The 18,414-nt window shown below is 44.2% G+C and overlaps 1 protein-coding gene across 4 annotated transcripts in view; it reads right to left on the bottom strand.

Moving 5' to 3' along the window:
• Window positions 1-2,122: 2,122 nt before the first annotated feature.
• The window catches only part of TSKU (tsukushi, small leucine rich proteoglycan), a 77,893-nt gene continuing 61,601 nt past the window's right edge, over window positions 2,123-18,414 (bottom strand). For all 4 annotated transcript variants that reach the window (XM_069640022.1, XM_069640026.1, XM_069640023.1 and 1 more), the window contains exon 2: window positions 2,123-6,832. In XM_069640022.1, coding sequence (XP_069496123.1) covers window positions 5,772-6,832 — 1,061 coding nt within the window. In that variant the 3' untranslated portion in view covers window positions 2,123-5,771. The remainder of the gene's footprint in view (window positions 6,833-18,414) is intronic.

The following is an 18,414-nucleotide window of genomic DNA, read 5'->3' on the forward strand; positions in this document are numbered from 1 at the left end:
GGAATTGTGAAATGCTTCTGGCTCATGCACCCATGTGGGAATCGTTTCGTTCTCGGTGGCGACTTCAGCATGGCACACACACTGCTCCACATTTCTATTCATTTGGATGAAGGTGCAAGATGCTTGCTTAAGCATCTAGGTAGAGATGGTACACAACCCAAAGTGCAGGAAATACATCTTCGATTCCCTACAATAGACCATCTATGGGTTGCAAATGCCCTCCAATTGATTTGATTGCACCATTGAATAAGTCTCTAAGCATGCATCCATTTGCAAGATGCCAGGGTGGCCGTCTTCCAAAACATTGACTTACCAATTTTCATTGTTTCCGCAGTCCAGCAATTACACAAAGTCAATAGAGACATGCTTGAAAAATCACAACTGCTGATACTGGTGTCCAGAGGCATTGACAGGGTAGAGCCTAAGTGGGCAAGGCCCACCCCAAATCTGTAAATGTCCACTCAGCAGCACTGTGTGGGCATTACAGATGTTAAAGTCACTGGGGTGGGCCCCAACTACATTACCTTCAGGACTCACTTAGAAAAATCCTGGTTACACCTCTGCTGGTATCCACATCTTGACTGGTGCATTCAAAGCCCTTTAGTGGCTCGAGTTAGTTTTTGCCCCCACAATAACAGAAATTCCCCAAATAAAAACAGTTTTTAGTGCAAATAAAAGGCGCTTTCAAAATTGCAAGATCTACGGTCTCATAGAAATAAACCTCAAACCCAGTTTCCACATACAAAACGTCTTCTTGTGTAGGATGCATTTACGCTGATAATTGTAAATAATTATAGTACCAACTAAATGGCACTGCTGCCAAGGTGCCTGGGGTTTCAGAAGTATGCAAACGTTCTAATGAGGCCAAAGTCTCGAGTCAGGCGAGGACAGCCCCTTTTGGCTTCAAGAAGACAAAGATATGCTACCAAAATTTAAAAAGGGCCAGGTGTTTGTCTCCCTTTGAGTGTTGTATCCGGAAAGGTCCTCTTCGAGAAACAATCATCAATGCCACGATTGTGGTCTTGGTAAAGCCAACCAGCTTGTCTTAACCATGACTCCAACGTCTATGCCAAGATCTTGGTAAGGCAATTGTAATGTTAAAGGATTTTTATACCGTGCACTATCACCACCTGCGTGCTCCTTTGGCGCTCTGACGGATCTGTAAAGGAAGAGGATTGGGTATCGGGAGGGGGGACGGGGGTGCGTTAGTTGGACAGAGTGGGACAAAAGAGGAAGAGAGCGGTGATGTGCTGTTGGCAGCTTCAGTTTGGTTTATACTGTTCGGTGAATGTTCATTCGGTAGCCGTTGTGCTACGCTATGCATGGTTTGTTTCATTTTTGCGGTGTAGTGAAGTTGTGCGGTTTGTAGTAGTAGAGTTTGAGATGTATATGCAGAGGGATGAGCTTTTTTGTGGGGTTGGTTAGTGGTGATATTTTAAAGTACCTCCTCAATTTTGGACGCGTGTGGCACATATCCCTTCCAAAGTCAGACATTGTGGTGTGCTACAATTCCCACATCTATTTTCTGTGCAATGGTGTAGGTCATTACCAGGGTTAGTTAGTAGTGATACCCCCCCCCCCCACGTGTTCAGACGAATGGATGTCTAATGTCTACATCACTTTATCGCCTTGCATATCCCAGTGTGCAGCAACCATTGCGCCCACGGGTCTCTTGCGGGGCGGGCCAAGATACTACATATACAGACTTACCTCAGCAGGTGGGAGCAATTGGTCATGTTTCTGGAAAAGCCTATCAGCATGGGGAGGCACTAGATGCTACACAATTCCTCTAAGAAACCTTTCTTGGATTAGAGTATATCACGTGCCCTATACAGACAGCCTTAAACTGGATTACCCTGGCCCAAACGTGAATCTACCCACCGATCAATCATTTCCTTCTTGTACCAATCCATGAACTAATCCATCAGATTGTATGATCACAACCTAAAGCTACTTTCCTAATGATGTGGCGATGGACTTTTACAGGCAAAGGGAAAACCAACTGTAGCAACTTATTGAACACAAGTGAACCCGGAGAAAAACCCACTGATGAGGGGGACAAGGCTGACCTTTGTGATCAGATAAATGGAAATGGATGAAAATTAGGAAACTGGAAAGAATATAGAAAAAACAACTCAAAACACTTTATTCCAATTATTGCATAATCACAAACCATTACAATGAAGCACAAACAAAAAGAAATATATAGAGATTGTCAGATTTTGTTAAGACTTATTTAACCAGGAACACATGTGTTACAAAAGTAAGTAAACATTGCAGTCATGACGTGGATTAAACACACGGGGCAGCCATTTTACCACAGAGGTGCAAAGGCAGGAGTCGGAGAAGCCGGAATTTCTTTCACACCTTCACACATACATCCGAATGAAGTTTTGTAAGAAACATTCAACTATCTTGTTTTTGGCTTTATAAAAACAATTAGTTCTGATTCTGCCAGCAGAAAGCAGCACAAAGGCAATACCTTATTTTATATGAAGGGCAAGATCCCATTTGTTAAAATTGTTACAAAAAAAATATAACATCTACATATATTACACCTTAGACCACAATCAGAAATCAAATCAGCTCAGATTCCTAAAACGCACAAATAAGCCATTTACGGCGTGGAAAACTGCAATTTGTACACAATTGGGAATGAGATGTTCGCGGGTTTCAATCCTATTCTAATGAGGAATGCTGGAGATCTTATGCAGAGTCACATTACTTCCTGTGGCACAGTCAACTTCCTGGGTCACAGTTATATGTACTTCCTGTACCACAAGATCTAATAAAGTCCAGTGTCACATTTCTATGTACCTGCCATAGGTAGTTAAAAGGTTGTGTGGCACTTTGTGGTTTTTCTATTGCACAACATTTAGGACACGTTAGAATGATCTAACTTTAAATCCTACTGATCGGACCAAAACTATGTTTTAGTTGTTGACATTTGGAAGTGTATCAACTATGTAAAACAAAGTTTTGTGTAATTTAAAAAGCATAATGTGCCAGAACTTCCTTAAGGTGGGAACACAATCCAAAATGTACGTGACGTCTCCAAAGGGTGTGCCGGTCACTGACAATTAACTGCCCATCAATCACCACCCAGGCTAAAAATAGTGACATTTTTCTATGAGTGGGACCACTTGTGATTGCAGCTCTGGCAATAACAATGATGGCATGTTTGGCAAAAGGTGTTCATTGTGAGGCAAGACAGAAACATCAACAGGCAAATAGACCGACAACACCCATAGTCGTCAATAAATGATCGCCAAAGCATGGGTGTTCCCAAGTAGGAGCCCTTATTTTTAGACTTTGGAGGCCATCATTGGATAATTCACCCTTTCCTACGTTTCCGTGTACTTGGGTCATTCATTGCATACTTCTCATTCTTCTCTACAGAGAAATGGTCAAAAGTGCAAATTATTAGAATAATAATGTGCATCTCACGACGGAGAAAGAACTCTAAACCGGTGTCCTTGACAGGAGTAGCTAGAGCTTTGAGTCCAAGGCACTGGTCCAGAAAGAAGATGGATCAGTCAAGGGGTCTGCAAGTACAAGAGAAAACTCTTCTGTGCAGAAAACGTACAACTTCTTGATGCACAGTCTGGGGAGAGGCCAAAACTCAAAATGGTTGGGCAGAGTGAAGAATATGTCGGCCCTTCTTGCCCCTTTATTTAAAGCAGAAGTTGGTCAATTCCTTCTGTTTTGGAAGTAATAGCACTGATTATTGTATCCATAGAACCATCATTGAAATTGGCATGAAGCTCCCACTGCTCAAACAGATTGTAGTGATGACAAGGGGTTGCCGAGGACAGTCTGAACTCCCTGAAGGGCGCTGGTGAGAAGCGGGGGAAAGGGCAGGCTGCTGTGAAGGAATTTCACCACCAGTTCCCAATTTCGCACTTCGCAGGCACAACATTTTTACTCTGCATAAACTACCAAGCGGGAAGTCAATTTGGGAGCCCACACCTGGGGCAGCAATGATGATCATGAGCGAATCTGCAACAGTGCTCGCTACTACACAAAAGCACTATGCACTGGAATTGTGCCAATAAGGCAATTTTGCAACTGATCGCACTGCAGCATGCAGAGGCTGGTTGGTTAGTTGTATGGTTTGGCATGTGGTATGGAGACCTCCATTGGCTCTGGAATCAAACAGTTCAGGGCATAGGTTCTAATGCTTCGTTAGCACCTAGTTTCAGGATGGTGGACGATGTGCAACATGGCTGCAGTGGTGCTCTCGGTGTGAAAAGGGAGATACCTTTCCTAACATCTAATTCACAGGCAGCACCAAATACAGTTCTTGGCAGTCGCTGCAGATGTCATGGATAGAAACAGCATGGAGCCAGACCAATCAACTTCTGCCAGTTGCAAGATAACAGAAGTCACAGTGGGTAACCTTTCGAGGCCAAGGACCCATGCTCCGCTAGGTGGGACTACCTGGAATAAAGCAATACTTCATCAGTTCATAATTAAAAAGAAATGGTGACCACAGGAGGTGGGTTCAGATGTGAAAACGGGTCATTCCAGTTCCCAAAAGAAAGTAGTGAAGATTTGGGGTTTTCTTGCATTTCAGGGTTTCACCTTCCATGTTTGGTCCCTTTTTTTGGTCTAAACGCTCTTCTGTTCATATTTTAAGGATTGCTAAACCAGGGAAACATTTTGTATTGCCCTAACGTTCTAAAAGAAATGTATGGTTCCATGTTGACCAACAATGATATTAAAAAAAATAAAATAAAATCACATTTCATACAAAAACACGTTAATACTGCATTTATAAAAACACAAAAATGGAACTATAAAGATTAATAGTCCTCTTCTGAAAAGAATTTGCTGATCTGGGTTTCCTATCAATTGGCTAAAGAAAAAAAAATGGCCTGTGGAACAGGTCCATTGGGCGTTGCGCCGCCCGTCAGCCCTTACTTCCTAGAGATAAATTTGGCAACATCAAATGCACAAATGCAATGCAATGACTAAGCCCATCACCACGCTCCAGGGATACAGACGGTTTCAGTGGGTGACCTAAGTGATATACAAACTTAAAGGGAAAGGTGATCAAATTGGTCCCCAGGCAGAAAGTGTTCAGTGCGCATTTATGCAAATGGCAGCAACGCTTCCAAAAAAGCAAAACATCTAGTAAACGGTTTTTCTGATCCAAAGTGCAGGCAACGAGCAGCGATCTTCACAAAAAAAGGCAACATGTTTAAAAGGCACTTTGACATTGCACATAGTCAAAAACTCAGTTGTGTGTACTGGAGCAGGGTGGGTGAGCAAATGGCTGCCAACCTACTATTCTAATCCATGCAAGTGATGAAGTCATTACTCAACTGTTGGGGAGAGCATTGCAATTACTAAATGTAAGCCATTCAATTTCTACAGATGCTCCTCCTACACAAACAGCCATAAAAGTGAGTCCCTCAAAAAAAAAGTAAAAAATAAAAATAAAAAAAGAAAGTAAAAAGACCCAAACTGACGAGTTAGCATTTGGTCAATTTGCTTCTACGGTCAGCAAGCCTTCAGCACCCACGTGCTATGGGCAGCTGGTCAGAAAATATGGTAAATGATGGCCTTACGATATGAAGCCTGCAGAGATTTCAGAAAAGGTGCAGAAAAAACGCCCATGATCAGTAGACCGCAGGCATTCACAATCGTTAGGTACTGCATGTACAAATAAATTATTAACAATTTTACACACAAAAAAAAAAAAGGCACAACACAGGCCATGGAAGTCTATTTCGCATTAGGCAGAATTCTGTCTCCCCGTTTTTTGTTCATAATAAATTATGGGCGGTGACGGAACCATGGTCATCACGGCAGTGAAGGATCTCTTTTTTGGTAAGGCCTCCTTGTCTGTGAAACTGGCCACCCTTTATAGTCTTCAGGCAATGCACATTCTTACCCCAAGCAATGCTTTTGATGGAAGGCAGGTATTTCAGAGTATCCTTCGGCAAGGACATGACATTTGTGCTGGACAAATTCAGCTCTTGCAAAGAGTTCAAACCAAAGAAAACTTCAGCGTTCAAAGATTTCAAGTTGGGATTGTTCGACAGGTCCAGAACCTGGAGAGTGGGCAGCTCTTTGAAGCTAAAAGGTGTGATCTCAGTTAATTTATGTAGATTGCTGAGCGACAGATGGATTAGCCCCTTCAGGCCCATGAAAGCCTGCTTCTCAATTTTGGCAATTGGGTTTGCATCTAGGCAAAGATACCGGAGTGGAATTCCTTGAAGATTGGGCACAGAATGCAGTCGATTTCCAGCCAGCGTCAAGGTCTGGATATTGGGAAGTTTTCGCTCATTGCTTTTCAACACACTAGAAATGTGGTTATTTGAAAGGTCTACATTCATCTGTTTTCTCTGCCCCCTTGATGTAAACACTTCCATCTTTATCTCCACCAGCTTGTTGTTGCTCAAGTCTACGTCCCCCAAGGCGGAATTGGAAAAGCTTTCGTCGGGCAGGAGCTCCAAAGAGTTGTGACTCATATCCAAAGACTCCAGATACCGGAGCCTTGAAAAAGTCGTTGAGGAGATTTTTGTTATCTGGTTGTAGCTGAGGTCCAAGTTGACCAAAGTCGTGTAGCCACGGCCAGAAAGCATGCTTTCATTAATCGTACTCAGCCTGTTTGAAGATAAATCCAGGTAGGAGGTATCCAACGGAATAGACACAGGAAGAATGTGGGGCCCAACTCCACTGCAATCCACTTTGGTCAAACTAAAGCTGTCAAAAAGGCCAAAAGTCTCCACTTCACAGTGACATTCGGGGAAACAGGTTTTGGTTGCCCCAATCAAGGGAGTCAGAAGCAAAAGCTGCACCAGGACGGACGCCATTTTTATATCTGCCAAAGAAAGAGGAAAACTGTTAAGACAATGGACTGGTTAAACAGGAATGTTGGATTGGCTTCACGGTTCTTATTGTATTAATTTTGGTTATTTAATGGTTAATACATTTGGACACCTTCGACAAAATGAAAGGCATTTCTGAAACATTGACTAAGCAAGCAAACTGCTTCCAAAATACAGAATGTAAGCAACGACTAAACCCTACCCAAACATGAATAAAAAAGGGAAGAAAACTGTATATTAGCTAAATAAAAAGCGCGTCAACATTTTGTACGTGGTTTACTCAATTTTCGAGAATACATTAATTGCTTACAGAAAAGAAACACTGATCACTGCATGGGAATTTATTAAAAAAAACATTCCAGCTACTTGATAAAATCTTGAGAAATGTGAATCTAGCATTTCTCTCGGTGTAGGGCGTACTGCAAGAAATGAAAGTCCTGCCTTACTGACAAAGCATACACAATGGAGGACAACCCTAACACCACTGCTAGCTTCTTCTGTACACGGTCTCTATTCATTTATTGTTCCCTCAAGTTCTTCCAACATCCTTGAATCGCCCCACCCCCTAACATTTGGTCCCCAGGTCTTTTCCTCGACTGCTTCCTTGAAGGCCACCCTTATGGACCCTCCAGTCAAACCCCCCCCCCCCCCAAATCCTCCCGTTTCTGTCCCTTCCTGAGATTTGCATGTGTTCCACCGTGCTTGGCTCACCAGTTCAGACGGTTTTGTCACCCTAACCATAACAATTAGCATTTTCCCTGAACTGGCCTACCTTGGCAAAATTACTTTTTTGTTGAATTAATTCTCACTTGTTATGCCTTAAAAGATGCAGGCACCGCACTTCCAATGATTTGATCCAGGCACAGAATTCGATCGACAATCCTCAAATTTATCCACAATCCTCAAATTTACTACCTTGTTATTTTAGACAGTTCAGATTTTGCAAAGTTGGTCGAAATATGAACTGAAGAGATTACATTAACGCAGTGCAGTGGTCAAACTGTGGTGTGGGGGCATGAAGGATGTCCAGGGGTGGTGCGCTCGTTTATTTAAAAAGGGGTTACAGTGACTGCTTTTAATATAAGATAGAAGCATTTCTAGCTTGCGATGGGGTGTGGGGAAACCATATTTGTACTCGGGGGTGGGGAGAGGGCTCAGTTTAAATACATTTGAAAACCACAGCATAAATGCCAATGGAAACTCTCCCGAGATTATAAAACTCATTTAGCTAAATTTATAGTATCCACCCAATTGAATCACAATGCTGCATTTAGTGCTTGGTACTATTTTCGGGGACTGATGCCGATGAACATGATATAAAACAGAGACAAAATCACTCCTATAGACAGACCAACACAGGTGCTCATTCATAATGCCATGTTCAGTTCCACGCTCAGACCACTTCTGAGGACCTAAAACGAGGTTGTCCAATTTGCGATTAGGAAGCTAGTGGCAGATTGATGACACCCAACACCTGTTCCTATATGGTTGAAAGATTGCAGGCCTCATTCTCGGGACAAACTAAGCGAAGCCCCTGATAAAGCGCTCTTTGACCTGGGCTTCATCCAAAGAGTCACTGATCTAACCCATATCAAAGGTCGTATATCAGACAGGATAGCAGACCACAACTGTGCTGTGGATATCAGCTCCATCACCCCGTGCCCATGGACAGACCACCACCCAATACACTTCCATATCCCCACCAAAACCATATCCAAGCCTAACAAACCTGTACCCTTAGCTCTGACCAGATCATCCAGGCTTCTCGAAAGAATCCTCCCCCTCCTAAAGGCATCCGTAGCCCTGAGGCCCCCCTTCTCCACTGACCCTGTTGCACTGGTAGACAAACCAAACTACCATCAAAGCAGCCATAGACGCCATCGCACCACTAATGGAAAAAAAAAGCTGAAACTAGAAACACTAACTCATGGTTTACACAAGAGCTACTAGACCTAAGATCCCTGAAGCGAAATGGCACTAAATACATGGAAGGCCTGCCCCTTACACACCACTCTAGAGGCCTACAAAACACTTGCCTCACACTACAATTTTTTTTTTTTTTTTTTTTTTTTAAATCACCCTAGAGAAATCCGCTTCCTACAATTCTAGAATCTCTAATGCAAAATCTGAGTCAAGGGAGCGGTTTGCAATCTACAAATAGCTTGCATCCCCACCAACCAACAGCCAGGAAACTGTGAAAGATGATACATGTGCAACAACATACAAACGGCTATTTTACCAAAAATAAAAAGCCCACCTCAACACACTGCCCAAAGCCAACACACCCCATGCCTCAGCCCCTCGCCCAGACAAAAACTCAAAATACTTCTCCTTCTACTGAAACAGAAGTCCTAGCCATCATGAAACACATTAAACCCTGCTCCTGCAAGGGGGATATCGGCCTGCAGCACTCACCAAAAACTGCGATGCACCACTAGACCCGCTTGTCATAGCCTTCATCAATGCGTCACTCTCCTCGGGCATCGCCGCCTCCTCCCTCAAATCTTGGGTTCGCCTGCTTCTAAAAAATAAAAACCCTCGCTCGATCCAGACATACCAAACAACTAGACACCCATAACCACAAGACGGCATAACTCCAGATTCAACAATTCTTGGAAGACATCATCATCCTGGGTAAGAGGTAATCGGGTTTCCGGCTATGCCACGGTACCGAGACTGCCCTACTGGATCGAAAAATTCAGATAGAGACCAAACCATGGATAAAGGGAAACCAGCACTGCTCCTGCTCCTTGATCTTTCTGCAGTCTTCGATCTTGTAGATCACAAGATCCTCTGCTGACACCTCAAGGATGCAGCCCACTTTTCCCAGCAAGCCACGTCCCGGATCTCCGAAGGTAGACTAATGAGTGTGTTCTCTGACCAGGCGTGCACAACCCCCAGCCCCATCCATTGCGGAGTCCCTCAGGGATCCTGCACCTCAACCACCCTCTACAACATTTTTAATCTTGCACTTTTCATTGACCTGGACGATCGCGGCAGAGCATATATGAACTATGCTGATGACAAACAAATCCTGCTCCCACTCACCGGCTCTTACGAACAAGATGCAGCCACACTCAAGACTTATGCTAATGGTCTATGTCTCAATGGAGACCAGACCAAAGTACTACTAGTAGGTCCCAAAACCAGTCCTAAACAAACAGGATAGTAAATACACATCATTCAACATTGACAATTCCACCATCACCACCTCAGTCACAGCCAAAACTCTAGGAGTATACACAGACTCAACTCTCTCTAAGTCACTGGCAAGTTAGCACTATCACCTCATCCACCGCACTAACATTGAAGATCATAAACACTGTCAAACCCTATCTCTCCCCCAAGAACTGCCTGTCCATAGCCAGAGCCACCGTGGGCGCAAGGTTGGACTAAAACAACGTCCTGGTCCTAGGCACATCATCCAAAAACAACTGCAAACCACACAAAACAACTCCCTCAGAGCAGCCCTCAGCATCCCAAGAGGGAGCACATATCCCAAGCCAGGCGGGACCCCGATTAGCTCCCAGTTAAAGAGCATTCTCTTTAAAACCCTCTCCATCACACACTCCTGCCTAACACACACAGCACCTACCTACCTTTCGGAAACCATTCACTGCCACATCAGACAGACCAAAGCGTGCCAGCACTGCAACTTGCTCACAGTCCCAACCTTTAAAAGATCAAAAGCAGGAGGGCCAAGCTTTGCCTTCCTAGCACTGAAGAACTGGAACGCACTACCACCCACACTCATGTTCCGCAAGGCACTGAAAACCCAACTCTTCCACTAGCCACCGTCACATGTGCGCACCCTTCTTAAATTAGGGAAACAAATGTTCTCTTTACCAATGTATCTCACCACTGTTTGAATGCCATACCACTGTATCACACTATGTAAACTCTTTGTAAATTGTTATTTGCCTAAGCAACACAGGCTATAGCCGAACCCAGAGAAGGACATACAGAGAAGGACATTCGAGAAGACCCAAAACACTGCCAGCACCAGGTGTCTATGAAACGAAGGCCCAAGTCCTGCACCTCAGCAGAATAAAGGAAGGCGGAATAGGGGCTCTCTAAGAAATCCCCATTAATCGTTATCGCCAGGGCATGTTGAGATGCAAACCAAGAATAGCACAAGACGGCGAGGATTAGGAGACATGGGAAGCGACGGAGGGTGGCAGAGAAAAGGACATGAATGAAAAAGAGATGGCATCATGGAACTGTCCCAGCGTGAGTTTTTTACGCAGTAGAGTTGAAGTAGATTGTCAAATTTTGTATCAGATTTGTTCTGCAAATATATCTCGGGTGAATTTGGGAGGATAATTAATGTACGGGGGATAGGCTGCAGGGTAAAATGCTCCTGTAAAAAAATCAATCCCACCAAAAAACTAAGAAATTCCCATGGAACCGAACTAGTAGATGAGTGACCATTAATGGCCTTCACTGGCTTCAGAAAGAGGAAGCATTACATTATTGCAACAGGAAGAGATTCCAAGGAGGTGTTAATAAAAAGGCATGAGATATTTGGGTGGAGAGACTGCGATTAAGTTGGTAAAATTGAATGCAAGTGTATGGGCAGATGGGGTGGAGGCTTGTTCTGGGACCAGCAGGGGTGGCATTGACAGTAGTTGGAGGCAGAGGAAAAACACAGGAAAAGGAAAGCCAAACAAAAAAACAATCTTGTGGATATGAACACAGTGGGGAATATTTAAGCAACGATTTCCGATCAGCTCTCCTGGTCAAACCGACTGTGGCAAGAAAAGGAGAACTGATTTGCAGGCGTGTGAACTGCACTGGCATATCACATCTCCAGTCCGGCTGCTAAGCGAGCAAAAGGTTTAGCCTGCGGCAAGGATGAACTACTTCCACCCTGTCATTAACTGCCACTTTTAGTGGTGTATTGGTCAACACCAAAAAAGCAGCAGTCAGTCCGGCCAACTATCAGCCAGGCAGAATTATAGCATTCCAGTACACCTGCCCGAGTTATGCAGTACAAACAAAAACAAAAAGATTAGGTGCCCAAATCCAGTATCACATGTTTGAATGATACGCTGCCTTAAGTAAGGGCGAAAAAGAACCACTGGTTTGTTGCTTCCGGCGTCTACTAGGAAAAACACATTCCCGTTTACCTACATCCTACAAGGCCCTTTCTCACATTGGGCATCCTTCATCGTTGCTCTGCGAGTCATCATGGACTATTTTTCCAAGTACTGGTTATACATTTATTTGGTTGTTGTGTATCGAGTTATATGCATTTGCATAGATTATTGATGGAGACTAAGTAGGTATCATGCTGGGTTTTAGAGGACATGCGTGTGGGATAGAACAGGACTGTCTTGAGAATTCAGTGAAGACGAAGATTGCAACGAAACTCCAATTCCCAAAACATGGTTAGGAGCCTATTGTTGCACCATTCCCATGGTGTGCTAGTCCCTGAGGAATGTATAGCATTGTGTGGCGTTGTTGGGACAGAAACATGTAGGGCTATAAAGAATACCGTTACTGGAATAGAATAGAACTGTATTAGATCCAGGAACATGCGAGTTATGTCTTGTGGCCAGGTTCAGAGCGTGAATACATACAATTGGATTGATTTGATCAACAGCTGAACAAGTGATGAACATACAATGACATCCTCTTGTCAATATTATTTACATCCATCAAGAAGATGTGGTGTTTCCTACAGTACTGTTCTTTTTAACCGTTTTTGTCCAGCACATATGTAGGTTGTTTAATAAGTCTCACAATTGTTTTAATTATATTTGATTAAGCAGGTCGAGTCTTCAGGACTTCTTAAGCTATAGTAGAGTACACCTTGAGATAGCTGATCTTTCCTAAGAGCCTGGCTAGTTTGATACGAACAGTAACTAGGAGCTACATTTAACTGCTGCTCACCAAATCTTCATATTGACCCCTGTGTAGTATATGCATGGTCGGTCAGAGAAAGCACATACCCAGTACATACATACATACATACATACATACATACATAGATAGATACACCACCCTCCCTCCCACCCCGCCTCCAATGATTAGGTTTTGCTTCAAAGAGCTAGACGAGAGGAGAGATATGAGCGGGAACACGTGCCCAGCCTCATATCATGCTAAAATAGCATTTTGAAATGAACTTGGTTCTAGCAGTTTCAGATTGAATGGAGAAGGAGCGACTTGGGCCATAAAGGACGTTTTCAAAATGAAGGCACAAAATCTTTTTGAAAGCCGGCACAACACATCAGGTATGGATATTGCAGGGGGGCATTTGGCCCCTGTTAATATGATAGGTTATTTATAACGTGCTTAATATCCAGAGGTTTCTGAGCACGGACCCGGGGATCAAACCTGTGGTGCTCCGTGTCTTTCTTCCAAGGCGAGCGCGTTGCCCCTGAACTATCCGCCTGAGCTGAAGAGCCTGCTTAGCCGGACGGTGACACAAACATCCAACATGAGTTACTTTGGACATCCCAGGCCCGGTGCCATACAAATATACCCACATGGCTGCCAACGGAGCACCACCTCCTGGGTTTGACCTGCAATAAAAGCACAAAACCATCAAGGCTGTAAAGGAAAGGTTTTGGGGGAACTCTAGCAGAGCAGGGAGAGAAACAAGGCCATCGCATCAGTAAATTCAGATGCAAAGCGAGCCTTTCATTTGCAATGGCTGTGCGAGGTCTGCTTCTGCCAACCAATCACTGAGCTTTGACCTCATAGGCAGATTTCTCAAACCTGAATAAAAAAACTAATAAAATACAGCCTTGCTGCCTCGTCAGGTGGGCGTGGCTATGGAATTTTGGAGTCCGCCCATGGCAGTGGCACAACGGACAAGTGAGCCACGAGCCCCCTGTGAAAAGTTAGGCTCGATATCCCAGTGACGTTAAAGGTTTGCCTTTGAGGATTTGTATAATTGTGTAGGAGAAAACCTCAAAGTTTCTTAAAGTATGATGTGCAAAAGGCAATGGTTCAAATCTGTCCCTGGAGACAAAGCGGGGTATCCCCTCTTTGCGCAGTTATTCCACAATCCTCCCTTCATTAAAAGGGAGGATTGTGGCTTTCTCCGCGGGGATTGGTGTCAGAAAGATCAGTGTTTGAACAGGACACCCGCCACATGGTGTGCCATTAAATGCACACCGTGTGCTATGCGTGCTCGAACACAAGAAGAACCAGAATACAGGCGCTGAGATGACAACACTTCCCCTTTCCGACTCGCATGACTTGCTTGTGGACACATTTCCAAATATGTAGTCATGGCCAAAGGAGGGGGAGAGGGGCGGTTCGGTTTCCTTTTCGAGACCGCTGGGAAAGATTGGCCGGTTTTCCAGAAAAACGAAGGAGCGCACAGATCGGGTTTCTGCAGGATGCCGGTGTAACCACGACAGGCCAAGCTCTCCAGAACACTTGCGTTAACCTCTCAAGTGCCGGACGCCCATGTGGTCCAAGGACGCAGCTGCCTCAAAAAGCAAACGCTCGATAGCGAAAGGCCACAGTGTTTTTTTTTTTTAAATCTTTTTTTGAAACCGAACGGTTGGTGGTGGATATGAAAAGTATGGTTTGTTGAAACTGTACCAATTCGAAAAGGTACTGAGCAAGTGAGGTAAGCAACCGGCCCAAATGTGTTAACCAATAACTGCGCGCGGTGTATGAAAGAGGTCAGGTGTGTGCAAACCTTTGAAGTCGAGCACATGTGTAGAACACAACAGATGGGAGTGGTTGAGGGGGACTGCAAAAGAAACAAGTTGGCCGGCATCCCAGCGCTAATTGCACCTAATCACGAGTAGCAGAATGGCTGTAAATACCCACAATTAGCGTCGCGCTACTAGTGCTGACAAAAGGGCAAACTGACTTGCCGCCCAACCCCTGTAATAGCGTTATTGCTGCATTTAAGGCTCGTGATGGGGGTCAAACTGTTCCTTGTCCAAGGTATAAACTAGATAATTCTATGGGGTTAACAGGAGTATCATGCAACAGTTACATGCTAAGCTATGAGGGTAAGTCTAAAAAAAAAAGTGTGTCCAAGGACCATGCTCGTACCATCGGCTAAGGATGTATTCCAGACATTGTTCTGGTCTCCACATGGTCATCCAGTGGCTAACTTGCTTAAAGCTAGAATGTTCTTCTTAACCCTTCTTGAGCTGCCTGAGCTTGAACACCACAGATCATTGCTAAGCTACAGTCTCATTTCTGGTCTTCCTTTACACCTCTGTAACTTTTGCTCTAAAAAGCCTGCAAGTGTCATTTCAATGCAGTATTCTTTGAGTTAATGGCTTTATTGTAGCTGTAACTATACTTCCGGTGGGATAAAAAATATCCTGACCGAGTGTGCTTTCGGCCACATGATTTATAAGCAGAATGTGTGCCCTTGCATCTATTCTTTGTGCTGAATTCCAGTTTTGGCTTATGCACACACATTGAGCAGGTACTTTCACCATTGTCCAGCCGTCACCATCTTATGGCCAGGCAGTACCATTATGGATCTGCAAAATGTGATCACACTCAGATAATGCGCTTCATGTACCAAACACACACACACACACACTGCATGCCTATCATGCTTTAAAAAATAAATAAATAAATAAATAAATACTGAAAAACCTCCCTTTTCTTTTTTCTTTCAGTTGCATCCTCACCTCCAATGCCCTCTTGCCGCCTCCTCTTCCACTAGTCGCGCGGTGCTGAATTAGAAAGAGGGCTCTTCTTTTGAGACACCTTTCCATTTTCAGTGCTGGACTGGGTGGTCTTAGATGAAAACATTCTCTGGAGTGAGAAAAAGCACAGCCGTGGCAGGTCACCACTAAGGACTACCCTAGCCTGCCGATAAAGGTAATCCCCAAGACGGCCAACTGTCCGGCATGGTTACAGCCCGTAGCCAGTGTACAAAGTGCTTGCCCCATTGTCTCTGGGTTTATTGCTACAAATTCTACTTGGGCCCAATGTACAGACGTACCATGAGGTGTACTTTGTACAAATACACATTGTTCTGACTCCACCCCCACCCCAATTTCCCCCACTCTAACGGAAAGGAAGCCTTTTCATTACAAACCTCACCTAGACCAAAACCCCAAAAAAACTTAAGGAATAAACAGCTCCTTCCTGAGCCCTAAATGCTGAAAAATTAGCCAAATACAGGGGTCGAAATGAAGATTTGATGAGCAGGAGCTAAAAACAGCTTCTGGGTGTCGGGCATCACCCAGTAGGCAGGAGCTACCCCTAGGGAACCAGGAGCGAGTACCCAGCGCACTGCAAATCTAACTTCCACCCATTATGTATGATCCATTATATTTGAATGTGTCCTAGCTGTGTCCCAATAACTTTTATTTGCATTCTCAAACACTTTAATAGAATGTCACATATGCATGTTTGTAAGGCAGCAGGTGGGCAGGGGAAACCAAAAGTAGCTCCTGGAAACCGTTTGTTTTAAGCCAAATAAGCTCTCCTGGGGTAGAAGCAGGAGCGAAATAGCTCCCAGCAATTTGGAAACTTGAAGTGTGACCTCAAGCTGTGCCAAACATTTAATTCTTCTACTTTTTAACTCACTTCATGGTATTGCATCCTTTTGCTGAGTGGAACCCCCGCCCCCCCCCCTAAAAAATAATGTGTTAAAAAAAAAAAATGGTTAACTTTTTCAGCAAAACTCCCGCTACAAAACACGTCGGAAAAAAGGGGGGGGGGCACCGAAATGACATGGAACCCACTTCACATAGCCTCTCTAAAATGCGATGGACTAAATTCCTGCATGGATAGCACTAGTGAAGAGTGTCCTGGCAAAATGCATCCAAGTGCGCATTTTTTGACCACTGCCACGTTACAGCATCCTCGTCTGACCCACTTCTGCAAGGAGCTGGAACATGTAGTCGCGCTATATTTGCAAGGTATACATTTGTGAGAGCGGGTGATAATATCAGTAATGATGTTACACTGTGGTCCGCGTTAACCGTTTGAAAAATGTGCAGCTCCTGATTAGCCCTCTTGTGACACAGCACCATTTCCTTTCAGATAACAGTTCAGAGATGCCCTTATCACGAGCACGTTAGGCGAAGTAGACTCGAGATCCAACTGATGCACATGAAGGAAAGGATAAAACCCCGATGGAGCCGGCCAAGTGTGCATCTTGTGTGCCGATGCGCTCGAGTCCGGTCCCACCTTGCACAGCCGTAGAATGCGGAGGAGTTCTAATGAATGACAGCTCAGAGAATGCTGGGTGAATGGGATGCATGCAGAGTGCCCGCTGGAGCAAGGGGACGTGTGCCTTGTCTCAACGCCTGCATGAACAGCAATTGAAATCTTGCAACTTCCCTGTAAACAAAGCTGTGCATTTTGTATACATATGGACTCCTGCTGGTAGCTGAATGAGAAGTTTGCAGGTATAACAGAGTGCTCCTCTAACTTGTACAACCTGTAAACATATTTTGGAAGTATATTTCTAAATAAACCAATTCATCCCTAAATAGCCAGAAATGGGGCAGCAGTGTCAAATTCATCAGTATTGGTAGGGACGCGACAAAATATGGACAGAACTTGATGCACACCTAGACTGTGAAACGGTTAAGCTTGATCTGAAAGTAACTGGCAATACACTACTACCTACAGTTGTACTAGGGGTTTACAGGTCTGGTTGGACTTTCATTTTTAGTTCGGACTATTAGGTGGTGCTAAAACGCCACCTGTACGCAGAAACTATTGCATTGGAGCCTATTAGAACATTTTTGGCGCAGACGTTTCGTGCGGGAGCCGGCTCGGCGCGGAATTTCTCCCTGCACCTGCTATCCGATAAGTAAAAGGGTAAATGTCATTAATTTTATAAATCATCTTTCACTGTGTGGTCGCCATTTTTACAAACACTTTGTGCAAAAGACCGGGGCAAGGCTGACTGGTATACAATGATGATCTATTTTAAAGATAAACTTTATCTTCGTCCGTGGCTTCCGTCCCTCAAGAGAATGATTGAGCAGGAACGCCAGTTGCACCGACAAGCAATAAAAAACGAATTATTAAAAATACACAACAACGTTATACATTCGTACCTTTCGGAGGACTAAGCAATTGCAAAAGGTGCAGGGGTAATTTTTTTGTTGCGGTTTGAATCTGATTTATAGGGGACTTGCTGAGCCAGTATAAGAGATTACGGGTCCTGTAGTCTGACAGGGTAGGGTGGTGGCAGCTGGTTTGCGTCAGTTCCGAGAGGCTATGCTGAGAGTTTTGCCTACCGCAACCATACACATCTGAAGGCACACGGCTCACGTTTGTGGCCTCAGCAGATTGGCTTCACAATCAGCACCCACAAGGGCCTACAGGGGTCGTGTGCATCATCACGTTTTAAATATAATTCCCAGGTTCTAAATAGCCTAATCACAAGTTATACTGTTTTTGAAAGTTACTTCAACACGTATGATTACTATTCATAATGGCGGGCAACCCATTACAGATGGACTATTGTAATAATGAATATTGATATTTTATTTCTATCACGCTCGTACACAAGTGTTTCAGAGCGCGACAAGGGAGGGGAACAGGGGAGAACAAAACAACGATCTTACTAGGCCTCGTGACATTGAGAACACACAAGTGCATGGGAGAGGGGGAG

The sequence above is a fragment of the Ambystoma mexicanum genome, chromosome 7q (genome assembly GCF_040938575.1).
Source record: "Ambystoma mexicanum isolate Mex_15411 chromosome 7q, UKY_AmexF1_1, whole genome shotgun sequence".
In the NCBI taxonomy this organism is placed as follows: domain Eukaryota; kingdom Metazoa; phylum Chordata; class Amphibia; order Caudata; family Ambystomatidae; genus Ambystoma; species Ambystoma mexicanum.